General features: G+C 39.8%; 1 protein-coding gene, 1 long non-coding RNA gene and 1 pseudogene across 2 annotated transcripts in view; 1 reads left to right on the plus strand and 2 right to left on the minus strand.

Annotated features, from left to right (window-relative positions):
- The window catches only part of ENTHD1 (ENTH domain containing 1), a 148571-nt gene extending 131862 nt beyond the window's left edge, over positions 1 to 16709 (plus strand). The window contains exon 7 of the mRNA XM_001099911.5: positions 15470 to 16709. Coding sequence (XP_001099911.1) covers positions 15470 to 16074 — 605 coding nt within the window. The 3' untranslated portion in view covers positions 16075 to 16709. The remainder of the gene's footprint in view (positions 1 to 15469) is intronic.
- LOC144331683 (uncharacterized) overlaps positions 1 to 27903 on the minus strand; it is an 84475-nt gene that overhangs the window by 48643 nt on the left and 7929 nt on the right. The gene's annotated exons all lie outside the window — the stretch shown is intronic.
- On the minus strand, positions 8430 to 9584 carry LOC100430546 (mitochondrial fission regulator 2 pseudogene; annotated as a pseudogene).

Here is a 27903-nt window from a genome sequence, read left to right on the forward strand (position 1 = left end):
ACACACACACACACACACACACACATATTATCAAAAACACATCACAGAGCAAACCTCAGTTCCCTATAGTCTTACTAGTGAATTCTAAGAAAGAAGTAATGATAATCATATGCCAATTTTTTCAGAAAGTAGAAGAGGAAGGACTACCCAACTCATTTTATGAAGCTAGCATAATCTAATGCCAAAATCTGACAAAGATATTACAAGAAAAATAAATTATAGACCAATATTCCTCAAAAATTTACACAAATATAGAAATCCTTAATCCTTAATAAAATATTAGCAAATCAAATCCAGCAACATAGAAAAAGAATAACACATCATGACCAAGTGGAATTTTTCCTAGAATTATAAGGTTGGTTTGACATTTGAAAATATGTAACTGTAAACTACCATATTAACAGAATAAGATGGAAATGACAAAATTATCTTGATTCACACAGAAAAGCATTTGGCAAAATTAGACACTCATTTACAATCTTTAAAGAATTTAAGCAAACTATGAATAAGAGGGAACTTCCCTCAAGCTGATAAAGGGTATATATTTTTAAAGGGTATATATTTTTAAAGGGTAGACATTTTAGGCCAGATGTGGTGGCTCACACCTGTAATCCCAGCACTTTGGGAAGCCAAGGCAGGAGGATCAGTTGAGGCCAGGAGTTTAAGATCAGACTGGTCAACATAGCAAGACCCTGTCTCCACAAAAAATTTAAAACATTAGCCAGACATGGTGGCATGCGCATGTAATCTCAGCTTTTCAGGAGGCTGAGGTAGGAAGGTCACTAGAGCCCAAGAGTTTGAGACTGCAGCGAGCTATGATTGCCCCACTGCACCCCAGCCTGGGCAACAGAGCAAAACCCCCATCTCCAAAATAAATAATAAATAAATGTTTTTTAAAAAGCCCTAATATGTACTGCTGACATAATTAATGATGAAAGACTGAATGCTTGACCACTCAATCAGCAACAAAGAAAGGATGGCTGCTGCCACTGCTTTTATTCAACATTGTATTAGAGGTCCTAGGCAGTGCAGTTAGGCCAGAAAAAGAGATAAAAGGAATAGGTATTGGAAAGGAAGAAATTAAATGTTTTTATTCGAAGATGATATAATTATCTGTGTGGAAGATCTCAAAGAGTTTATCAAACAGGCTACTAGACCTACTAGGCGAGTTTAGCAAGATTTCAGGATACAAAGTTAGCATAAAAAAATGTATTGTCCCAACCTGGACAACTGTATTAGTCTGTTTTCACACTGCTATAAATAACCAAGACTAGGTAGTTTATAAAGGAAAGAAGTTTAGTTGACTCACAGTTCCTCATGGCTGGGGAGGCCTCAGGAAACTTAGAATCACGGTGGAAGGAGAAGCAGGCACCTTTTTCACAAGGTGGTAGGAGAGAGATATGAAGGAGGAACTGCCAAACACTTATGAAACCATCAGATCTCGTGAGAATTCACTCACTGTCATGAGAACAGCAGGGGAAACCACCCCATGACCCAATCACCTCCCTCCCTTGACGCGTGGGTATTACAATTCAAGATGAGATTTGGGTGGGGACACAGAGTCAAACCATATCATCAGCATAGGGAGACCCTGTCCCTATTTTTAAAATTTTTAATTTTTTTTTTTGAGATGGAGTTTCGCTTTGTCATCCAAGCTGGAGTGCAGTGGGGTGATCTTGGCTCACTGCAACCTCTACCTCCTGGGTTCAAATGATTCTCCTGCCTCAGCCTCCTGAGTAGCTGGGATTACAGGCGCACGCCACCATGCCCAGCTTATTTTTGTATTTTTAGTAGAAATGGGGTTTTGCCATGTTGACCAGGCTGGTCTTGAACTCCTGACCTCAAGTGATCCACCCGCCTCAGCCTCCCGAAGTGTTGAAATTGCAAGTGTGGGCCACTGCACCTGGCCGAAAATTTTTTATTTTTTTATTTATTTAGCCTGGCATGGTGGTGCACACCCTGTGGTCCCAGCTCCTTGGGAGGCTGAGGTGGGAGGATTGCTTGAGCCCAGGAGTTCAAAGCTGCGGTGAGCTATGATTGCACCACTACACTCCAGCCTGGGCAACAGAGTGAGACCCTATCTCAAAAAACAAACAACAATAAGAATAATAAATAATTAAATAATTAGAAATTAAAACAGTATCATTTACAGTAGCATTTTTTTAAAAAAAAAAGACATGTAAGACCTCTGCAGTGAAAACTATGAAACATTTCTGAGAGCAATTAAAGACCTAAATAAATTGAGAAGATACACAGTGTTCATGGATTGGAAGATTCAGTGTTGTTAAGATGTAATTTTTCTCCAAATAGCTCTGCAGATTCAATGTAGTCCCAGAAGGTTTTTTTGTTTTGTTTTGTTTTGTTTTGTTTGTTTGTTTTTTGTTTTTGGTAGAAATTGACAAGCTGAATCTTACATTTAAATAGAAATACAAAGTATCTAGAGTAGCCAAAACAATTCTGAAAGCAAAAGAACAAAGTTGGAGGACTCCTACTACCTAATTTCAATTCTTATCCTAAAGCTATAGTAATCAAAATAGTGTGATATTGTCTCTATAGTACATATATTTTTATATTGTTTTTATCAATACTTTGAAGCTTTTATAAATGTTGGAATATTGACCCTCTGAAATTTCTTGAACATCAGGTAAGGTGATTGGTTGAATAATAGAATAATATTTTCCTCCAATCATTGCTATTGTACTTAACTTGCTTATGTAATTGCTTATTAAATTCTTAATTATAACATTTTAACATTGATTTGTAAAAATATACGTGTGTGTGACCAGGCACCATGGCTCACACCTGTAATCTCAGCACTTTGGGAGGCCAAGGCAGGAGTATCACTTGAGGTCAGGAGTTCAAGACCAGCCTGGCCAACATGGTGAAAGCTTGTATCTACTAAAAATACAAAAATTAGCCAGGCATGGTGACACACCTGTAATCCCAGCTACTCAGGAGGCTAAGGCAGGAGAATCCCTTGAACCTGGGAGGCAGAGGTTGCAGTGAGCCCAATCACGCCACTACACTCCATCCTGGACGACAGAGCGAGACTCTGTCTGAAAAAATGTGTGTGTGTGTGTGTGTGTGTGTGTGTGTGTGTGTGTGTGTGTGTGTCATTGATAGGTTTAACAACATTTGACAAATTCTTAATAGGGTGAAATATGGTATTTCTCTATTGATAAATTAAGGCCAAATTATTTCAGAATTGGTCAGAACATGGCTTGGCTCCATGACTGAGGGCCACAATTTGAAAGTTGCCTAGTTCCTCAGAAGAGGCAGCATGAGCCTGATAGGAGAGGATGGCAAAGCTCCCAGTCCTAGAGGGAGATTGGAGAATAAATCAAATGTCCCTTTAAACCTCACCATAAATTCAACCTAGGCTCCTACTTGGATGAATAGCATAGTTGCTGATAGCACAGGCTTTGGAGTGAGACTGCCTGGGATCATAATCCCAGCCCAACCACTAAATATGCAGCCCCAGGCTAGACACCTGACCTCTTGCTGGTCAGTATCTTCATCTATAGAACAAAGACAATGATGGAACTACCGCATTGAGATACTGTGGGGATTTAATAAATTTACAAATGCAAAGTGTGTGGAGTGGGACCTGGTGATAAGTATAATATAAAATTTGCTATTATTATTCAAGTGTACATATTTTTAATTCCACCTTTAGAACTGTAGAACCTCAGTCCCGTCCTAACCCTCAAAATCCTCTCTAGTTGTTTCCAAAAGTACCCAGGAGTTTCTCATTTTATGCTCAGGAACAAGTAAATTCCTATCCTTCCAGAAAGGGCATTCCAAGCAAGGGAATGATACAGAGTTGTAACCAAGCAAAGAGATTCTGGGGAGCTCCAGTTCTCCATCAAGCAGCTGGAGTGGTTTGATCACTGGTACTCCCCGACTTAAGTAGTGGACTGACCAGCGTGTTCGCAAAGCCCTGGGAAGCCTAGCTTCCGCCTCTCTAACCAGCCCGGTATTTTCTCAATTTGTCAGATAAACCATCTTGCTTCACCATGGTTGTTCCCTCTGACCAGAACACTCCCGGCCCACCCCTTCCCCTAGTTCGCTGCTACTCATCCTTCAGAGGTCAGCTCAAATTATCACTTCTTTAAGATTTCCTGACCTCCTAGGGTATTTCAAATCCCCCTAACTGTATGCTATCTTAGTACCCTATAATCATCCTCATCACACTGTCATTCTAGTTGACTGCATATGTACTAAGTTATTTAATGTATTAATATTTCTTCCCAACTGAAATGTCATCTTCATGAGAGAAGAGACCATGCCTGCCCTGTTTGTTATTGCATCCCCAGCAGCAAACACAGTAGCTTTGCACATAGTCAGTGTTCAATATTTTATAAGTGAACCAAAGGCAGCTTAGTAAAGCAGAAGTGGAAAGTGCGCATGAAGAAACGGTAGAGGAAAACACAGGAAAATTAAGCCAGACAGATGATAGGAGCTTTGTGTGCCAGGTTAAGAAATCTGGACTTTAATTTGAAGGCAGTGCTGGTCCCTAAAAGTCTTAAGCTAGGCTAATGACCTTGTTTTAGGCATGCGAAATGCTGATCTGGCTGGTGAAACTGGAGGTGAGGAACACTTCAAAGGCCGTTGGAGGAAACCAGGTGAGAGGTGTTAGACAACAGAGGGTAAGGTAGAGGGAGATAGCCAGGAGCCTTAGGTGGATCACCATCTGAGAGAGGTGAACTAGAGTCCAGAATCCAGAAAGACAGACTCACCCCATCTGGAGGGCCTGTAAGGAAGGAGGAGAAAGGATGTGTCGGATGTGAGGGAAGGGTTTGTTGTTACTGCCCCCTTTTTTTTTTTTTTTTTTTTTTGAGACGGAGTCTGGCTCTGTCACCCAGGCTGGAGTGCAGTGGCCGGATCTCAGCTCACTGCAAGCTCCGCCTCCCGGGTTCACGCCATTATCCTGCCTCAGCCTCCCGAGTAGCTGGGACTACAGGGGCCCGCCACCTCGCCCGGCTAGTTTTTTGTATATTTTAGTAGAGACGGGGTTTCACCATGTTAGCCAGGATGGTCTCGATCTTCTGACCTCGTGATCCGCCCGTCTCGGCCTCCCAAAGTGCTGCGATTACAGGCTTGAGCCACCGCGCCCGGCCTCTCTGCCTGTTATTTTTAATAAATAAGATGTATTGAGCCTTTGTGTGCCATACACTGTGAGTAATGGCCTCAGTTTCTTCTCATCAGAGGTCACCTGCCAAGCCTGAGGGATGTGGAGTGGTATAGGGACCATGAAGAGAATGCTTAGGTTTAAAACAGACACTGTAGAGAATGGAAGAAGGAGCTGGTAAGATGCTGGGTGAGCGTGATTGGTGCCACCCTAGTGTGCAGAGGCCTGTGGTTTACTCCAGTGGAACTGAGCAGCCTGGGCACAGGAATGAAAATGGTGGATATTTAAATCAAAATAGAATTAGGGCAGTGGGTGGCAAGCTACAGCCTCTGGGCCAAATCTGGCTCACTGCCGGTTTGGTAAATAAAGTTTTATTAGAATACAACCATGCTAATTTGCTGTTTTTGTGCTGCAACAGGCAGAGTTGAATAGTTGCCACAGAGACTATATGTCCCACAAAGCTCAAAATATTTGCTATCTGGTCCTTTGCAAAAATGGTTTGCTGACCCCTGGATTACAAGTTAGCAGGTAAGGCAGAATACATGGCAGCAAGGGAGTGGTAAGAAAGTGGCTGAAGAGATGGAGAATGGGGATCTAGACTGGTTAAGAGAGGAGGCAAAGCCAGGCAGGCATTGATAGAGTAGGAGAAAATAAGAAGATTTTCTTTGCATCTGTTCTCTTAGTGAAACCAAAGTACCAATATGTTAAAAAGAATGGGAGAGCTGGAAGTAAGCGAGAAGAAAAGTAATTTTGGAAAACAGGTTTCAGAGGAGGGCAGTCCTGAGTGATGACATGTTCTAGGGACTACTCAGAGGAATGGCTGAAGGTCATTGTGGTGAGGAATTCAAGAAACAGTGAGGCCAGGATGGATGACTAGTCTCCACGGACGGCGTCACTCAGGGTGATGGAGAATAGAGAAGATAGTGTCTGTGTTCCAGTTTTGTTTTAAGAAGTATTTGTTTATGTGAAGGGTCCAGGTCTGGCATTATAACCTCTTTGGAGATAATGAGTTAGGAAAATTTAAAAATTCTTGCATGCTCATATTTTAGTGGATCTCAACTATCAGGAAAGTGAAGGCAGCCGCCTAATACACCTTAATATTTGTACCAAATGAGAGGTATGTATTTGCTGCGGCAATCTCATTTGATCTTGATACTAAATAACTCTGTTCTTGGAACAGCTCATTTCTCCCCCTCAGTTTAAATTTTAAGTTATTTATCTGTAGCTCAAACTATTCTTTCAAGTTGCTAGATACTTGATCATGTACACAAAAAAGCGGGGAGGAAGCTAGTAGATTCTTAGAAGCTAGAAATGGTGGCAGACAGCCTTGATTATATTCTCATAAGCCACAGTTATAGTAAGTGTGTTCAACTACACTGGTCTTGGCTTTCTAATTTTTTTGGAGAAAAAAAAAAACACACACTTTCTCATATTGGATAGTGGTAGGCATTGTCACTGCCTTCATCCTTTTTTCCTATCCAATTGGCTTTTTTTTTTTTTTAAACCATGGTCTTCACTAGTAGTTGTTCTAGATACCTGTTTTTCATTCCACCTTTGATAGTGAAAGAAATCAAACTTGACACACAGACACACACACACAAGACCCATTAACCATGCACTTTTCCTTTTTGTCTGTAAAAGGCTTCAGAGCCAGAAATTGAAGAAAATGGTAGAAAACAGTTCTGCAGAGTGTCTTGGCAAAGCCTGAGTTACTGGTCAGGCTGACTTAGAAGCACTGTGCAGAGTAGAGTTGAAGGCAGCCTTCATCATCCCTGCAGGGAGGCAGCCCCAGCAACTCTTGTAGTATACATCTCCTGGCTCCTGTTTCACAGGCAAAAAAAACCACACCTATTTGATTTTCAAAACTTATACTTTATAGGTAAGTGAGAAAATTCATCTTTAATCCAATTTTCCCAATAAAAATTTAGCATAAGCAATTAAGAGGTTTCCTAAATCTATTATTTTATGTAGCATATTTATAATGACATTAAATTTCCAAATGTTACACTTTTTAAAAAATTGAAATCTAATTAATATGCCATAAAATGCATCCTTTTAAAATGTATGATTTAGTAGCTTTTAGTATATTCTCAGAGTTGTGAAATCATCACTACTAATTCAGAAACACTTTCATCACCTGCTAAAAGTCCTACCCTCATTAGCAGTCACTCCCCATTCTTTCTTCCCTCTAATTCCCATCAACCACAGATCTTGTTGTCTCTATGTATTTGCCTGTTCTAAACATTTCATATAAATGAAATCATGCAATATGTGGCCTTTTGTGTCTGGCTTATTTCACTTAGCCTAATATTTTCAAGATTCATCCATGTTGTAACATATATCAGTACTTCATTGCTTTTTATGGCTAATTCCATTGTAACGAAATATATATATACACATATAAATATAGATATAGCTATATAGATAGAAAAATATAGTATATTGTATACCAAAAAGTATAGTGTATAGTATATAGTATACCAAAAAGTATATTTATTTCTCTCTATATATAGAAGAGAGATAGATCTCTATAGAAGAGAGAGAAATAAAGCTTTCTCTCTTCTATAGAGAGACAGAAATAGATACACTTTTTGCTACTACAAATAATTCTGTTACAAACATTTGTGTAAAATGTTACATTTTTATTTTTTAAGGCCCATTTATTATACACGCTACAAAAGAACAGAGTATAAATGTAGTAAAGAACAAAGAAAACAAAAATGGCAGGCATTCACATTTCATAGCAATATGGACAAAACTTGTCAAGATTCTTTAAATACTTCTACTTTTAACATTTAACAGTCAAAATCAGTTTCTACAAATAATTTATTATCTCAGCAAGAAGTTTTAGAAGACTCAACCTAAGTGATTCAAACTATGACTATCTTAATGAAAAAAGTTTAATGTTATCCTCTTTGAAAATCTCCAAATTGCTGGAAGCCAAGTAAAGCAGATCAGTACCAATTTTTAAAAGATTCAAAGACTTTTAATCCTATGACTTCTTAGGAAGTCAAAATTGCTTAGAAAAATTATCCAAAGTATGTATTCATCTTTCAATGATATTAACATGCAAGAAAAAAATATCCGTACATCTAATTATCATCAGTAGCCAGTTAATTGCTGGATCTTCCAAAAAGAGGGACAAGTCTTCTTAAAAGGAATCAAGGCTTTTCAGACCTCTCCACTAATATATTGCAGTACGTATAGACTTTGTTTAACTTCGTTTAACAGAAGAGAAGATCCTTTGAAGTGTAGTGGAAGACAGGCTGACATATTTCTGTGGTCTCTCCCAAGTGTATCAGCTTTTGTTGCTGATACCTTGGTCAACAGCCTTTGTGCTTATCAGTTCTTCCTTAGTTCACTGTCCTTCTGACTGAGAAATGTGATGTCCAAATGTTGAAGTTTCTGGACAAGAAAATGGAGAAGGCTCCTAAGATCTATTTTCTTTCTCAAATGAATCATCTTTTGAAATGCAAATTTCTGCTTAAGTGCATGAGACGTTAAAGACACCGGATCCCTATATGAATTCTTTCTCTTCCTCTTATGAATGGGTCTGCCACCAGGTGACTGTTCAGTTGCACAGAGCTTCACTTTATTTATGTCCTCTAGAACATCCAACATGTTTAGAACATCTTTATTTCTGTGGCTTTTTGAATGATGACTATACTAGCACCTGGGTGCTGTTTGTTCATTTCAGTAGCTGGATTATCTGAGTCACAAATATTATTAGATCCTAGTTGTATGGGAAGAAAACATGGAAGCTAGAGAGAAGAAAACTGAGGAGGAAGTGGTAGTGGAGGAGGAGAAGAAAGCATTGAACTTGGAAACTGATTTTTATTATGTTAAGGCTCATTATACACTCTACAAAAGAACAGAGTATAAATGTAGTAAAGAACAAATATATATGTGCGACTCCCCACTCAGCTGAACAACCCCTGATGATGGCATTTGTCCCAAACTAATGGGCCCATCATTCAAGCCAAAGGAACTAGAAATTTTTCAGTTCCTGCATTTCCACAATTGCAGCAATCTGAGAGTGAAGAAAAGTTAGCTCATCTCCAAGGGCACCTTTTTTTTTTTTAATTGCAGCTTCATTTACAAGCAGATCATTTTTCACTGGTTTGTTATGTTTTAGAGCAGATGACAGTGGATCCCAAACTAGTTGCAAAGGATGGACACGTTCCATTTTCTCTTCATTTTTCCATATACTATTTTGAAATCTGAGAAAACTGGCTTCCTCAACATTTGCCACACACAAAATATCACCAAAAGATGAAACAATAGATCCAGAATTATCAGAGTCTACAGAGTTCAAGAACTGGATCAACTCAAAATTGTGCCTTCAACAAGGTTCTAACAGAAGCATTTTCCCAATAATGTGAACAGTATTTCTAGTTGATCCATAGTCTTTATTTTCCCAAATCAGCAAAACCTGATCTATAGGAATGCCAGAATATTGACAATGAGAGACACTGATGAAGCAAATACAGAAGCCAATTCAAGGAAGCATTATCAGTTTCTTGGTACCTTTCTCTGAAGCTGGCCTTCTGGCAACTACCAGAATGGCAAGTGGAGGGCATTATGAATCCTGTCTCAGAATCCTCCATTGAAGAGGCACTGATCCTGGTCCAGGACTACACACACATCGACCTGGTGTCTGCTCGCACACCTTGGATTGCAGGCCACAGTCAGTAACAATGACCTCACTGAGCGGTGTGAGATCAACCTAGTGCCCAGCCCCAGAACCCCTTGCTCAGCCAGGGTAACTCCCTAGGAGGCATGGTTGCCTCCTCCTGTTCCCAGCCAACCTATCACTGGTCCCGAGAACAGGACCATTCAGTGTTACATTTTTAACCATGAAACAAAATCAGAATATTTTAATTTGTATGTAGTTAACTTGACAGACATTGTATATCAGCTAGGGAGACTGAAAGAGGTGAATTGGAGAATGACAAAAACTTCTCTGTTTTACAGCGAACTATTTAAAGTGTTTAGTTGACCAAAGACCTTCTGCTTACAGAAAGATTTATATCTCTAGCTCATAAGTTTTTAATTATTTCTAGAAATTTATTTTTGCAGCACATTTCTAAATGCTTTTAAAATAGAAAGTTTTAATATCACGATTAACTGGTCCAGTATTATTTATGAGTATAATAAGTTAAAGTTAACACATCAGCATTTGCAATAATTTTATCAGTGCTATCTTCAAGCAAGCCCAACATTAATTGGTGTGCATATATCACACAATGAGATTTTAAAATACAGCAATTTATTGTAGCTTATTTTGGTTCTGCTGAGTAGACTGTGTGAATGTTAACAGGAGACCCAAATAACTTCTGTAGTGAGCCTGGGCAGGAGAACTAAATGGGCAGTGAGGATGCACCCTGAAGAGCAGCTTGAAGTATGTGTACAGCTGTGGAGTGTTTGGAAACAAAAGTAAATTGGTATGCGGCAATTATAGACGAAGTGGCTTTTTATAAGCAAAAGCATCATGTAGCCTATGACTCAAAACTGAAAAACTGTAAACAATGATAAGCGATTTCATCAGCAGTTGTAGTCATAAGGCAAAAGAAAGGTGGCTAAATAGTAGAAAGCAGTGGGTCCCAGACTTCAGCATGCCTCAGAAACACCTGGCAGCTTGTTACAACTTAGTTATCTGGGCCCAACCCCCCAGTTTCTGATTTAGTAGATCTGGGACCCAAGAAATTCATTACTGACAAATTCCCAAGTGATGCTACTGCAGTCACATTTTGAGAACCACCAGCATCAAGTTAAATACCAGGTTTTTAGTCACAGCATATACGTGTGACTAACCTAACTGCATATCTTTAAATATATAAGATAACATGGGGGCCAGGTGCAGTGGCTCACGCCTGTAATCCCAGAACTTTGGGAGGCTGAGACGGTCAGATCACGAGGTCAGGAGATCGAGACCATCCTGGCTAACTCGGTGAAACCCCGTCTCTACAAAAAATACAAAATAAAAATTAGCCAGGCGTGGTGGCGGGTGTCTGTAATCCCAGCTGCTTGGGAGGCTGAGGCAGAAGTATGGCGGGAACCCAGGAGACGGAGCTTGCAGTGAGCTGAGATTGTGCCACTGCACTCAAGCCTGGGCAACAGAGCAAGACTCTGTCTCAAAAATAAATAAATATAAATAAATAAATAAATAAATAAATAAATAAATAACATGATAGTAATATTTGACTCAAATATTATTTCCCTCTTGGCCTACTTAAAATGTTTCTTATTAAGTTATTCTTTCTGACTAGAGGGAGCTCAAATTCTATTTCTAGAATCTTTTCTTAGTACTTTAACAGATATGTTTTAAGTCCTAGAATCTTTTTTTTTTTTTTTTTTTTTTGGAGACAGGGTCTCACCCTTTTGCCCAGGTTGGAGTGCCCTGGCATGACCACAGCTTACTGCAGTCTCAAACTGTCAGGCTTAGGTGATCCTCCCACTTTAGTCTCCCAAGTAGGTGAGACCACAGGTACATGCCAACATGCCCAACTAATTTTGGTACTTTTTGTAGAGAAGGGGTTTCGCCATGTTGCTCAGGCTGTTCTCAAATTCCTGGGCCCAAGCTATCCTCCCACCTCGACCTCCCAAAGTGCTGGGATTAGAGGTGTGAGCCACCACGCCCAGTTGAGTCCTAGAATCTCATCAAGAATAGATAAGTTCTGTAAAGTGATGCACCGATCTTGCCTCAAATATCCCTACCAAATGGTTATTCGCTGTGCATGAGCTCTGAGCATCACTCACCATTATTATTTTCGTGTGTGAAGAACCATGACAATGAGAAAGTTTTTTTTTTTTATTAATTGGGCTAAAATCTGTTTTCTGTAAGTTCTACCTATTGATCCCAGTTCTAGCTCCTGCAAACTATGAGTAATGGAAGGTATTATTATTAAGGTTTTCTGATTGTCTTAAAATAATTAGATATAGCCTCTCATCCTTCTACTATCTCTTTTTGGGTAAAGATTAGTATATCCATCAACCATTTCTTATAGATAAGATGTCAAGTCTCCTCACTGTCCTGGTTACCTGCCTTCTAAATTTTATACTCAAAATTTAACATAATTTTATAATACAGTAAAAATAATTCTAATGTAATAGAATTGTGTGGAAGTATAGAATTGTGATTAAGATCATATTCTATGACATCAGAGAAACTTGAATTTGAATCCCATCTTTGACCTTTTCTAGCCTTGTGGTCTTGGGAAAGATTTTTAGCCTCTTTCAGATTCCTTTGCCTCATATTTAAAACGGGGTTATAAAACCTACTCCATCTGGTGCTAAACCAAGAGAATTTAAAAACAACTATTTGAGGGGGCCAGGCACAGTGGCTCACAGAGGTAGTCCCAGCTTTGGGAGGCTGAGGAGTGAGGATCACTTGAGGCCAGGAGTTTGAGACCAGCCTGGCTAATGTAGCAAGACCCCTTCTCTACAAAAAATTAAAGAAAAGAGCCAGGCATTGGTGGCCCACACCTGTAGTCTCAGCTACTAGGAAGGCTGAGGCGGGAGGGTCGCTTGAGCCCAGGTTGAGGCTGCAGTGAGTCACGACTGTACCACTGCACTCCAGTCTGGGTGACAGAGCAAGGTCCTGTCTCTAAAAAAAGAAAAAACAAACAAACAAACAAAAAAACCAGGCATTTGAAAAGTAGTTAAGTCCTTAGGTGAACAATTACCATGAATACCCACCTACCTCTGCAACCTGTGGCAGAGCCTGAAGATTTGTTTGAGAGGGCAGATGGAAGGTCTCTGAAATGAGAGATGCTAGGTAGAGTTACAAGTGTGGGCACTGTCACCAAAACCACAGGATTATGTGATGATATGTAAACCAAATGCTGAATGCTGCAGCCCCCTCCCCCTGCTGGCCTCCCAGCACCCTGGTAACTAGACCTTTACCCTCTAGGTAGGAGACAGGACAACTTTTCTCCTAGAGCCTCACTGGCCTAGAGGAAAGAACTAAAGATAATGACATTAGTGGTTCCCCAACAAATGACTAGTCACTGAAGCTCAAAGTTGACAAGTGTCATGCACACACTCAAAGTTCCTTTCAACTTTTAATCCTTAAACATAAGCAGACAGCAAGGAGTACCAAACATCTGAAAAAAAACTTCTAATATAAAACACTGAAACAAAAACAAAGAAAAATAATTTTGAGGAAACATACACTATGAAGGGAAAGGAAAACTTTTTCAAAAGCTTATTATTATCCTGAAAGAAATAAGAGAATACAGTATATGAAACAAGAACAAGGCATTACAAAAAGAATTTCTGAAAACCAAAAAAAAAAAAAAAAGAGCTCTTGGAAATTTAAAACTATAATAGCAGAAATATAAGAAATCAATGAGGATTGGAAACTAAAGTTGATAAAATCTACATGGAAGTAAAGCAAAAAGACGGAGGTAGGGAAAATGGGAAAGAAAAGTAAGAAAATTAGAAGACTAGTCCAAGAGATCTAACATCTGACAAGAGGAGGTTCTGAAAGAGACAACAGAGAAAACACAGAGGAGAAAGTAAGTGATTAAATCATTTAGAATAATTTTCTGGAGCTGAAGGAAATAGGTTGCCTGATTGAATTGACCTCAGTGAATGAAAATAGTCTCACTTCAGGGCACATCACCGGGAAGCTTCCAAACCCTCTGAAACAAAGAGGAAATTCTGTAATACTTCAGAGCTAAAACAGGTTACATGCAATGAGTAAGAATTCGAATGGCTCCAACCCCTGAACAGCAATACTAGAAACAAGAAAACAGTGAAATGTGGCCTTCAAAATTCTGAAAGAAGGATTTCTGACCTAGAATTCTTTATCTAGCCAAACTATCATTAAGCCTAAAAGTAGAGTATAGACATTTGCAGACATGCAGGTTCTCCAAACATTTACTTCTCATGGCTGTCGTCGTTAACATGCCCACTACCATCTTTCCACCTTTTTAATCCAAAGATAGACTGTCTCGATTAGCCTGACCTAGATTCCTAACTGTTCTTGGCTTTTCTTGACCATGTGCTGATGAAGTTCCTGCTTTCCTTTTCATGTCCCTGCTGCTGCATCAGCTGAGAATATATTTCATCCCCAAAAAAGTTTTGTGATTGGAATTTTTCCTGAGAACTGGAGATAGGCCATGGAAAGCTTTGAAACAAAAAATAGAAGCTGCCTGTCCTGGCCATAGTTTTTACAGGAGGTCCAATTTAGTTTAGAAGGGACCTGAATATGTAAAGCAAAATAAAATAATGTAGAAAAATAAGCCATGTGTTCTCATTAGTAAGCATCAATTTCCCTCTTCTGTGACTTACAGTGAAACTTTTTTTAAGTAGCAGGTTCAGAGTTCATTGCAAAGAGTTTAGAACTGGATTCCACCAATTTGTATCACATATCATAAGTGAATGTAAATAGACATTCCAGGAAAAAGAGAAGAAAGTTCCATGTTTAAGAAAGCTTACAAAACAAATAAATTACTGAAGATTTCTCAGAACTTTAAATGCACTGATGGACATTGTTAATCTCCTTTTGGGAAGCACAGTATACAATTGCCCAGTTGTATTGACTATGAAGCCTGTTTTTACAACACATCTTCTAACATCTGAAGGAACACACTGTTTCTCAGAAAAGTTTGGGAAATAATGATTTAGAATGAAGTGTGGGAGATTTAATGTGATTTTGCCTAAAGGGAAGTAAAAACTTTCCCAAATCTGTAATTTTATGGAAAAAAAAAAAAGGCTTAGAATGCTTTTTACTTCACTTATAGTTTCTTGGTGAGAAAAAAATGATTATATACATGTGCTAAAGTGTTCTAGATCTCAGATGTGCTGAACTTCAGTCTTGATTATATTTCACTATAGAGAGAAAAATATTTATTTCACTAACTTTTGGGTACTTGTAGTTGGTAGTTCATTTTGTAATAATAATCTCTACGGGAAAAAAATTAAAAAGTTGAAGGAATCTGTTACAGGTTTCTCACACTTTCTACTTTAAATACCAACTTAAAATGCTGGCAGTCAGTAGAATGGGGTTTAATACTTTTCTGCTCTCTCTGATTAAGTTTAGTGTAAAAATATGTTGGGCAGGGTTTGAGTCAAGATGAGTCAAGATGAATATTGATAATTCTATTTTAGTTTCATTTCCATGGTATTATTGATATATAATACATCTGTAGAGTTTCTTAGTTTCCTGCTTTGGGTTTTTTTAAGCTTATTATGAATAGTTAACATTTAAAATTCTAAGCAGTTTATTTATGTTGAGCCCTTCCAGATAGGCTTTTACATTATAAAATTATTTTAGCTATTACTCTCATTTGTATATTGCATAAATCTTTTTCTCTCATTTACACATTTTAGTTTCAACTGCCTCTGAGGGAGCATCTTCCTTTTCTCCTTTATCCATGTCATCTCCTGATTTAGCCTCTCCAGAGAAGTCAGCTCATCTCTTATCCCCAATTCTGGCTGGACCTTCCTTCTGGACTTTGTCCCATCAACAGTTGTCTTCTACCTCCTTTAAAGAGGAAGATAAGACAACCAAGCTGCATCACTCCTTTGCTTCTAGGGGCCCAGTGTCTTCTGATGCAGAGGAAAATGATAGCCTCAATCTACTGGGAATTCTTCCAAATAACTCTGACTCTGCTAAAAAGAATGTAAGTCATATTTCTAGTAGGCACTGGGGAGAGTTTTCCACCCAAAATGTAGACCAGTTCATCCCTCTGTCCTGCTCTGGTTTTCAGTCAACCAAAGACTTCCCCAGGGAACCTGAAGCAGAGAATTCCATTAGTGTTCTTTTAAGGGAGGTAAAATGTGCAATCGCTAGATTACATGAAGATCTGAGCACAGTGATCCAAGAACTTAATGTCATCAATAACCACCTGATGAGCATGAGTCTGAATAGTTCACAAATAAGCCAGTCCTCGCAGGCCCCTCAGTCTTCTGAGGGGAGCTCGGATCAGATCTAATCATCACAATGTCTATTTTTGATAGAACTCGTGTGGTTCCACTTCCCCAAGACTTAATATTGTATAAATTCATATTACTATGGCAAAAAAAAAAAGGGGATGGTTTAATTTTTCCTTCTCAGGTTTATTAACAAGTATCTTTCAAACTAATAATTTCATTTGGGTGGTTTATTTTTTAAAAGGGAAAGATGTCACCTTTGATAATTTCAGATTTGGATATTAGTTCATTTGAAACAGAAGAGAATTTCATTCTTTGATGCTCTGTACCTCAAATGGGTTAAGTATTAGTGAAAATTGTGGTAGGACCTCAAACTGCAAATGACTATTCAAGAGCTTTTGGATAAGGAGGCAGAAAGAAGCTCTTGACCTTTCAACTGTATGGAGCTTGTTAACAAGCTTCTGAGGTGACCTAGGAGGATCGAGCTTGGGGTATACATTTCACACGTTCTTTTGCAAGTTTTAGGTTCTGCAAACCAAGGGCCAGAAATGTTTTCTTTCTTCCAGAGGCTAGTGTTGGGAGTTAAATGGAAACAAGCAGGACATGGGACAAATGTTTTTACTGTCCATGTATATTGCAAAGTGAATTCAAATCCATCCTTTTATTCTATTTTAGAAAATAAATTTGATATTTTTCATCTTATGTGTATCTTTTTAATTCATTAAGACAGCCTTTCAAATAGAAATGTCTCAGTTCTTTATGGGCAAAACAATCCAATTTGGGGATTACAGGCCAGTGATTCCCAACCCTGCTGCACACAGGAATCACCACAGAAACTTTTTTGCTGTTGTTGTTTTATATTTGTCTGAGAGAATAGTGTAATGGGCTCCATGTGCCCACCACTCAGTTTCAACAATTACCAACTCAAGGCTAAAATAATCCTGATTATTTTGAAGACATACGAAACATTTTAAAAATATACTAATGCCAGGGTCCTGCTCCCAGACAAATTGAAACTGGTTTTCGTCATGCAGACTGGATTAGGAGATAAAGGAATTGTCAGTGAAAGGATTTTAAAGCTGGAGGAATTTGGCGTGGTTGAAGAATGGCAAGAAGGCTGGTGTGGCTGGAGTGAAGTGAGCAAAGGGGAGAGTAGACAGAGATCAAGGTCATGGAGCAAAGATGACAGATGACATAGGTTCTTAAAAACCACTGTTAGAGACTGGGCGTGGTGGCTCACATCTGTAATCCCAGCACTTGGGGAGGCCAAGGCAGGTGGATCACGAGGTCAGGAGTTCAAGACCTGCCTGGGCAAGATGGTGAAATCCCAACTCTACTAAAAATACCAAAAAAAAAAAAAAATTAGCCGGCATGGTGGTGGGCACCTGTAATCCCAGCTACTCGGGAGGCTGAGGCAGAGAATTGCTTGAACTCAGGAGGCGGAGGTTGCAGTGAGCCGAGATCGCGCCACCACCCTCCAGCCACTGGGCAACAGAGTGAGAATCCATCTCAAAAAAAAAAACAAAAAAAAAAAACAAACATTGTTTGAGATTTTGGCTTCTACTCTGTGAAAATAAAAATTAGGATAGGGTTTAGGATATAAAATGATACGTGACCTTTGATTCCTTTTTTTTTTTTTTTTTTTTTTTGAGACACAGTCTTGCTTTCTCACCCAGGCTGGAGTGCAGTGGCGCAATCTTGGCTCACTGCAGCCTCCACCTCCCGAGTTCAAGCGATTCTCCTGCCTCAGCCTCCTGAGTAGCTGCATTACAGGTGCCCGCCACCATGCCCAGCTAATTTCTGTATTTTTAGTAGAGACAGGGTTTCACCATGTTGGACAGGATGGTCTCAATCCCTTGACCTCATGATCCACCCGCCTTGACCTCCCAAAGTGCTAGGATTACAGGCGAGAGCCACTGCACCTGGCAACTTTGATTCTAAATGATTGCTCTTGCTTTGGCAGGAGAACTGGTACAAGAACATGAGGTGAGGCAGGTAAACTACTTAGCAGGCTGTTGCAGGTATCCAGATGAGAACTGATGATGGCTCAAAGCAGGGAGGGCATAGTGAGGGTGAGTGAGAAGTTATTAGTTCAGGGATTCACTAATGGTTTGGACAAAATATTTATAAGAGAAAGAAGAGTCAATAACAAATTCAAAGTATTGGACCAAGCAACTGAAATTCAGAAGACATTGCCATCAACTGAGGTGAGGAAGGCTGTAGGTAGAGAAAATTTAGAGACATTCAATTTTGGATGCGTTAATTTCAATTATCTGTTAGATAGCCAAGTAGGCACCTGGATGTGAAAGCCGAGTTTGCGAGGGAGTCTACATTGGAACAGAGGCAGGCAGTTAGGATTTGGTGGTTATTTAAAACTATGAGAAGAAATGAAATGCCCAACGGACTAAGCTTGATCATGGAGAGAAGTCGAAGGCCTGAGCCCTAGGCCATTATAACAAAGAGATTAAGAAAAAGTTGGAGAGCCAATGAAGGAAACTGAGAAGAAGCCATCACCCAGGTAGAATTAAATAATAGCTTGTTGTTTTTGGAAACCAAGAGTATACAGTTGTACACTGAATATATGCCCTTTACATAGATTCACCAATTGTTAACATTTTGCCATGTTCACCTTATCTCCCTCTGTTGCTAAACATGTTTATATATGCATTATATTGATAGAGAGACATGTTCTACTGAACTATGCGAAGGTAAGTTGCAGACATTTTGATACTTCACAACACTTAGGTGAACATACTAATTACATGATCAAGGGTAATTATTATCCGACTTACCTTCCAGTTTATCATTTCTCTCTTCAGCTATGTCTAGTCCATTGTCAAATCATCCATCAGGTTTTAATTAGGTCATTATATTTTTTATTTCTAGAATTCTACTCGGTTCTTTTAAAATTTGCTATAGCCAACAGACACATGAAAAAAATGCTCATCATCACTGGCCATCAGAGAAATGCAAATCAAAACCACAATGAGATACCATCTCACACCAGTTAGAATGGCGATCATTAAAAAGTCAGGAAACAATAGGTGCTGAAGAGGATGTGGAGAAATAGGAACACTTTTACACTGTTGGTGGGACTGTAAACTAGTTCAACCATTGTAGAAGACAGTGTGGCGATTCCGCAAGGATCTAGAACTAGAAATACCATTTGACCCAGCCATCCCATTACTGGGTATATACCCAAAGGATTATAAATCATGCTGCTATAAAGACACATGCACACGTATGTTTACTGCGGCACTATTCACAATAGCAAAGACTTGGAACCAACCCAAATGTCCGTCAATGACAGACTGGATTAAGAAAATGTGGCACATATACACCATGGAATACTATGCAACCACAGAAAGGATGAGTTCATGTCCTTTGTAGGGACATGGATGAAGCTGGAATCCATCATTCTCAGCAAACTATCGCAAGGACAAAAAACCAACCACCACATGTTCTCACTCATAGGTGGGAATTGAACGAGAACAGTTGGACACAGGAAGAGGAACATCGCACACCGGGGCCTATCGTGGGGTTGGGGGAGTGGGGAGGGATAGCATTAGGAGATATACCTAATGTAAATGACGAGTTAATGGATGCAGCACACCAACATGGCACATGTATACATAGGTAACAAACCTGCACTTGTGCACAGGTACCCTAGAACTTAAAGTATAATTTTAAAAATAGAAATTATGAAAGAAAATATACAACTTGTTACCATTTTGAAAATAAATATCATGTATTTTATATACATGGAAAATGTTAATATTGGTTGCCATTGGTGGTAAGATTGTGAGAAATTACTTCTTTCTTTACACTTACCTATATTTTCTAATGCATTAAAAACTTTGGGTTCTCAAAAAATAAAAAAATAAATAAAATAAAATTTGCTATAGTTTTATAAGTCAATGTTTATTGCAGATATTTTCAAATATATCTTTACTATTAAGAATATTAACCAAACTAGTATAGAATTCTTACTGGTAAGAATATTAGGCTGGGCATGGTGGTTCATGCCTGTAACCCCAGCACTTTGGGAGGCCGAGGCGTGAGGGTCACTCGAGCCTAGGAGTTCGAGAGCAGCCTGGGAAACACAGCTAGACTGTGTCTCTGCAAAAAATAGAAAATTTGTCCAGGCATTGTGGCATGTGCCTGTGGTCCCACCTACACAGGAGGTTGAGATGGAAGGATTGTTTGGGCCTGGGAGGTTGAGGTGGCAGTGAGCTGTGATCACACCACTGCACTCCAGCCTGGGTGACAGAGTGAAACCCTGTCCAAAAAAAAAAAAAAAAAAAGAATATTAAGTAAGCTAGAGAGTATTCTTACCAGCAAACTAGTAATAATCATTTAATATATGCATTTAAGATTATAAATAGCTTAAATGTATACCTGCATCCCACAAAGCCCTTAAAGTTGAAATATAATTCACGTACCATAAAATTTACCTTTTTAAGGTGTATAATTCAGTGATTTCTAGTGTATTCACAAGGTTGCACAGCCATCACCATTATCTAATTCCAGAACATTTTCATCGTCACAAAAAGGTACCTCATCCCCATTAGCAGCTGCTCCCCATACCTGCCTCCTCCAAGCCCCAGAAACCATTCATTTACTGTCTGCTTCCATGAATCTGCCTACTTTGGCTATGTGATACAAATGGAATTATATAATATAGCTTTTTGTGTTTGACTTCGTAGCATAATTTTTTGAGATTCATTCATGTTTTAGCATGTAGCTGACATTCTTTTTGTGGCAGAGTAACATCCATTGTATGGATATACCACGTTTTGTTTATCCAGTCATCAGTTGGTGAACATTTGGGTTGTTTACACTATTTGGCTATTGTGAATAATGGTGCTGTGAACATCTGTGTGACTGTGTTTCACTTTTCTTGGGCATATACCTAGAAGTGGAGTTGCTGAGTCATATGGTAACTCTTATGTTTATTTTACTGAAGAACTGCCAAACTCTTTTCCAAAATGGCTCTACCATTTTACCATGAGTTTTGGTATGCAGTATTTTCACTGTCTTTTGGCTCCAAATATATTCTAATTCCTATTATGAAGAAGTAGAGAGGTATACTTCCTAACTTCCATGCATACTGATAAACTAATAACAGCAAAAGTTCTTATTTTTTGTCAGTTTGATATCTCTGCTGTTTTGTGCTCATGGTGTTGTATTTCCTTGTGTGCCTGATTATCTTTGACTATGTGCTGGTCATGATACTTGAAAAATTATTTGTATGAATAATACAAGAACCTGCTTTTTATTCCTGCCAAGTGCCTGGTGTACTGCCACACAGGTTAAGTCAGTTAAGGTCATGGCTTAAAGTTCTCTAGAATACGTAGGTTAATCTCAGACTTAAATTCCTCATAAGAGTTGGTTTATCTCCAATTCATTCTCACTGCATAGCTATTAGATTTCCCTTTATTGTAAGGAGCATCTCATGTTAGACTTCCCACCTTTATGAAGGTGATTTCTGTTCTTTCACCATCAAAATGGAGGTTGGAATTTGTTGGACTCAGCAAATGCCTTTAGGGAAAAGTGGCTTCTGTGATCGTTTACCTATCAGGTGCCTGAGTACCTACTATTTGTAAGGCTCTGTACCAGGCCCTTAGAATACAAAAGGGAATGCAAATAAACTTCTTTATAAAATAAAATAAGAGTTAAATAGGAAGACATCTTCCATGGGCTTTCTCCATACATCTGGGAGATCTGCCAGTGGATTCCTAGGGAGTTACTACTGGGATGCAGCATCCCCTTTTTGCACTGGCTGTAAAATTTCTTAGCTGTACGTTGCTAAGAGTGGAGAAGGTAAAAACTTCCAGAGACAACCTTTCCTCCCTCCCCATCCCCCTAACCAAAAGGTGCTGCGTTGGGTATCTTGAATACTCAGAGAAACCCCAGAAATAACTGAGGCAGCCAAAACTATCCCTTTAAGAAACTACCTTACTTGCTGTGAGCTCACTACATGCACATGGTAACCTCAGATATTAACTAGATTTTAGAGCGCTCATATATTTTAATGCAACCATGCAAACATGTGTTAATTAATATAATTAACAAGCGCTTATTTGAGCCTCTATTTAGCCAATTCCATTAAATGAAGAGAACAAAGTTGGCTTAAATTAAGAGTGGCTGTATTCTGATTGACTTGGTAATTATCTTAGATTAAAAATACTTCATTAGATGTTATTCTCTTAAGTACTTTGGAACTTGAGGATCCTATTTTATAAGGCAGTTATAAAGATATTTTACAGTTTGCTTACTGTCGAATTACTGATGTGTTCATTCTTTAGATATGTATTAAGCACCTATGATGAGTAGGCAGTTTGCTAGACACTGGGACACCATAGTGGGCAGGACGGGCGTGCTCACTGTCTTCAGAGCTAGTTCAGTGGAGACACAGACAGCTAAGTGGGTAGTTACTGGCAATGTGTAGGTCCTATAAATTTGGGAGCACAGCGTGGTGTGGCAGAGCCTGATAAAGCGCGACAACCAACTCCAACTGGGGCCTGAGGGGATGCTGCGTGGAGGAAATGAAGTCCAAATGGAATCCTGAAGGATAACCAGGATTCAGTCCAGCAAAATGAGTTAGGGGAGAGAGCTTTTTAGGCAGAGAGGACAGCATGTTCAAAAGCTGGGGGCAAGAGAGCACTGGATAAGCTTGAATACAGGATGGACAAAACTCATGGTGCGTGAGAAATTTGAATCGCCGTAGTTTCAGATTTTATGCAGTGACACAGTAGGTGATGGTTAGGTGATCTGTGCAGACTGAATAAAAGAAAAAGACTGAGTGACAATTAAATGGATCGTATCAAAAATAGAGTGTCATAGAAATCTGGAGACTAAAGAGCTTCCAAAATCCATTCCAAATGAGTTCATTGTGACAATGGTTTGCCCTGAATATGCAAGGAGTCCCTCCTTTTGTGTGCTTTCATTTTAAAGAGAAAGGGAATACTGAGAACAACTGGGTGAATCAGTTACACATTCAATATACTGTGGACTGGTTTTCTAGGTTTTACTTTATTTTTAATAGAGTAGATTCTGAGATGTGATAAAAAGGGTTTAGATGTGTAGATTTGAGAGATTTTTATTTCTCGCAGAACACCAAGTAACTTGAGGAGGCCAAGCATATTATTGTGAAGCCAGAAGATATGTGCCACCTTTTATCAGCAGGCAGGCTTAGAAAAGAGAAAATTGGCTCAGAAGAAACTCGGTTTTCAAGATGATTTTGTTTGGTAATTTTGAATTCTGTTTTCTCACTGACGGTGCAGAAAGTTCTCAAAGATATGGTAATTATTGCAGAATGATGGCTTCAGGCATTTGCAGCTATTCAAACAGTAAAATTCCATTATAACATACCACCGTCTACGTGTTCACTCGGGCTGCAGTTGAGAACTTGTCCCCTATACTGTATACTACATCTTTCTTGTAACACAGAACTCTATAGCATGGAGGAGGAGACATCCTAGAAGTTGAATCACAGAGGGCAAAGATAAAGGAGTATTATTGCATTCTGTATAGCAGATGCCACATGGTCAGGCTAAATCATTAAAATACCGCCCGTACATTTTTTGGTCCAATATCCTGTTGGGTCTGTGCAGAGTTCTTAAACAGTTGCACAGTCAGAAATTGGATAAATTATACTTCCTTCACATTTCTGTTCTTATATCATAGTTCATTTATTTAACTGAAAAGCTTTCAGCACATCATAAAGGTGGTAAAAGCAATGTTGAGCAGTATATATCAGCTTGTCTGCTGATAAGGTGAGCATTTTTTATTATTCACTATCACTGATTAAATCAACCATCAATAAAATTAGCAAATCATCAGTCCATATTGCTGCTGAGGTGACAATGTATGAAAAGTCTACTTCATTTTTATGTTTTGGTTCATCTCACAGGTTATTATTCATAAATATTGTTCTGATTCTAATTCTGAATCTAGTAAGATGAGTCCCCCTATAGAATATTTGGGATTTAGAAAGCATTCTAATTGATTTAGCAAAAGCCTCTTGGACAGAATTAGAAGTCTAAGCTATTGGTAGCCTGGAAAATCTACCCCTTCAAAATAAAAGACATGGACTTACAAAGATGAACAGAAAGGCCATTCCAGGTGGAGGAACCGGCAGGTCTAGCAAAGGTGAGACGTGAGCACGTCCGTCCAGGCCTGCCGCAGGCCACAAGTGGCCAGACTGCCACCCAGGGACGGTGTCTGTGGGAGATGCTTTCTGAGTTCCAAAGGATGGATTAACAGCTTGGAGACATTCTTACTATTAGAAATGAATATCTCTTCAATTTCGTTACTACTACTGAATGCAGCCTCTGCTCTAGGTGCTTAAGATGCATTCGTTAATAAGATATTGTTTTAAAGCCCTGCCCTTGTGGAGCTTGCATTCTCGTGGACAGGAGAGAGACAATCCACAGTAAACACAATAAATAAGGGAGTTATGTAGCATATTATTAGCAACAAACATGTGCCATGAAGATACCAGAGCTGGGAAGGGATAGAAAGGGCTGGGCGACTGGAGGAGGCTTACGGTTTGGTAACACTTGGGCAAAGACTAAAGAAGGTAAAGTTTGCCATAAGGATCTCTGGGATGTACGTTTCAGGTGGGGGGTACAGCTAGTGCAAAGGCCCTGCTTATAGCTGAGATATTCACAGACTAGCAGGTAGCCAGCATGTGTGGAATGGGATGTGGCAGGAGAGGATGGCAGAGAGGTAAGGGGGTGGGGGCTTCTAGGCCACCATAAGGCCTATGGTCCCACCCTGCGAGAAAGGGCGTATTGGAGCTTTTGAGCAGAAGCATGATGAGTTGTGTGGAGTGTTTCAAAGGCTCCTACTGGCTCTTGTGTTGAGAACGGACTGCAGAGGCCAAGGCAGGACAGGGAGGGCAATTAGGAGACTGCTGGGTGCATGCTATGTGCCATGCATTATTTTAAAAGTACTTTACATGTATTAACCCACTCAGTCCCCACCACAATCCTTTGAGGTAGGGACTACTATTATACCTATTTTGTTTTATTATACCTACTTTATAGGTATAATAGCGCCTTTAAAGGAAATTGAGGCACAGAGAGTCTAAGCAACTTACCTACGGTCACCCAGCTACTAAGTGGCGAAGTTGGGATTCAGATTCAGAGGCCACCCTCTTAGCCACAACAGGGCATGAGAGAGAGCACACACTGGAAGAATTTCTCACGTATAGGTTTAAAGGGATTGAACAAATGGATGGCAGGGCTGGATGAGAATCTTGGATTCTATTTCTGGATTACACATGTACTTCTTTGGACAGATGAATTATTTTGTTCGGTTCCTAACAGAATGTGCCTAACAGCTATCAATCCCTGAAGCAGGTATCGCTGCCAGGATTATCATTAACAAGATTATCGTCTTATCTAAATGTCGTGAAAGAATCACTTGCATCTGTGTAGCATTTTGTAGATATCAAAGCACTTTTGCACACATTTTCTGTTTTCAACCTCACAACAAATCATGAGCTCATTATCTTCCTCCCAGCCTCTCCTCTGCTTTTCTCTTTCTGGTAATGGCACCAGTAGCTCCAGACGCCACTTGGGTCTTTCCTCTTCCTCTCTCCCCAACATCCAGTTCCTGGGCCCTGTTGGTCTGTTCTGTCTTCTCTGGGTCTCATTCCTGCCCCCTCTGTACCACTCACCTGGCCATCACCCTAGTTTAGGCAAATAGAGACCTCACTCCTTTCTACTTCTAGTCCTTTCCCACCATGCTGCATATTACCGCGGGCAATGCTCTTGACCTCTCACCACCAAACAGACCTCCCTCGAGCAACCAGCAAACAAAGGCCATGGCTTGACATAAGCTAGAGGCAGTAGGGTGAAAGAGGAGAGATGGAAAAAAGTTGACAGACATAAGAGAAGTGGAAAAGGTTCCAGGACTCAGAGATTGGTTAAAAATGTGGGGTGGCCCATCAGAAAGTAGGCAAAGGATATGAACAGACACATCTCAAAAGAAGACATTTATGCAGTCAACAAATATATGAAAAAAAGCTCATCATCACTGGTCATTAGAGAAATGCAAATCAAAACCACAATGAGATACCATCTCATGCCAGCCAGAATGGCGATTATTAAAAAGTCAGGATACAACAGATGCTGGGGAGGCTGTGGAGAAATAGAAATGCTTTTACACTGTTGTTGGGAGTGTAAATTACTTCAACCATTAGGGAAGACAGTATGGCGATTCCTCAGGGATCTAGAACCAGAAATACCATTTGACCCAGGCATCCCATTACTGGGTATATACCCAAAGGATTATAAATTATTCTACTATAAAGACACATGCACATATATGTTTACTGCAGCACTATTTACAACAGCAAAGACTTGGAACCAACCCAAATGCTCATCAATGATACATTGGATAAAGAAAATGTGGCACATATACACCATGGAATATTATACAGCCATAAAAAAGAATGAGATCATGTCCTTTGCAGGGACATGGATGAAGCTGGAAACCATCGTTCTCAGCAAACTAATACAGGAACAGAAAACCAAACACCGCATGTTCTCACTCATAAGTGGGAGTTCAACAATGAAAACACATGGACATGGAGAGGGGAACATCACACACCAGGGCCTGTTTGGGGGTGTGGGGGGGCAAGGGGAGGGAGAGCATTAGGACAGATACCTAATGCATGCAGGGCTTAAAATCTAGATGACGGGTTGATAGGTGCAGCAAACCACCATGGCACATGTACACCTATGTAACAAACCTGCACGTTCTGCACATGTATCTCAGAACTTAAGGTAAAAAAAAAAAAAAAGAAAAAAAAGAAAAACTTTAAAAAATAAAAATAAATGTTAAAAATGGGGTTGAAGCCAGGTGCAGTGGGGCCTGTAGTTTTAGCTACTCTGGAGACCGAAGCAGGAAGATTGCTTAAGCCCAGGAGTTCAAGGCCACCCTGGACCACATAGTGAGACTGTATCTCTAAATAGGGATGAGCTCCAAAATTCCGGTTTAATAATAATAATACTAGTTGACACTTGATGAACACTAACCACGTCGTGAGCATGTTTTAATCCTCTTAACGACCCTACCAGGAAGGTATTAGATCGTCACGTTGTATATGAGAAAACAGAGACTAAAAAGAGCTAAGGAACTTGTCCAGGGCCACACAGGCAGTAGTCAGGGTCAAAGCCAGACCTTGAACCATGGTCTTGCTTAGAGCCACACACTGCCTCACAGTTGGTGCCACTGGCTGGGCTACGCACACGGGAAGAAGGGGAGCGGGTCCAGCCGGGCCATGCCTTGCTTCTGCCTTCCACCCCTGCCCCTCAAGTCTCTCCCGCTCTCAGGCTGCCCCAGTCCCACTGTCAGAGCTGCTGGGTTGCAGCCGCACCCAGACCCTCTGGATCTTCTTTCGGTGGCTCCTGTTTGTGAAGGGTTGTCTGCCTCCTCCCATACTCCCCCACCCCTTCCCTGCCCCTTTCATGTCAAGACCCAAATCAGCAGAGGCTGGGACAGGAGTAGAACATTTTTAGAGCTGGTTTGGAGATGAAGAGCCTGTCCCAATTTCTCTTTCTCACCTAATCAAACCTTGAAAATGTCACGGAGCCCCCACACGCTTTAATTGGGGACTATTGTCACTGCTTCACCCTAGGGGAGAATTTTCCTTTACTACAGTGGGGTCTCTGTCTCTGGAGTAGGTAATATGCTCCTGAAAATCACACAGAGCAACCCAGAAATAGCCAACAGAGACTAAAGGAAAAAAAACATGAATTCAGAGACATAAAGCAATAATATGTCCATACTCCTGAAAAATAAAGTGGGGGCACTTAGTAGTGTCTCTTTAGCGGTTAGTTTCATCATCCTGTGCTGCTGCTGGGCGTCTGCTTTCC

This window comes from Macaca mulatta, chromosome 10 (genome assembly GCF_049350105.2).
Source record: "Macaca mulatta isolate MMU2019108-1 chromosome 10, T2T-MMU8v2.0, whole genome shotgun sequence".
In the NCBI taxonomy this organism is placed as follows: domain Eukaryota; kingdom Metazoa; phylum Chordata; class Mammalia; order Primates; family Cercopithecidae; genus Macaca; species Macaca mulatta.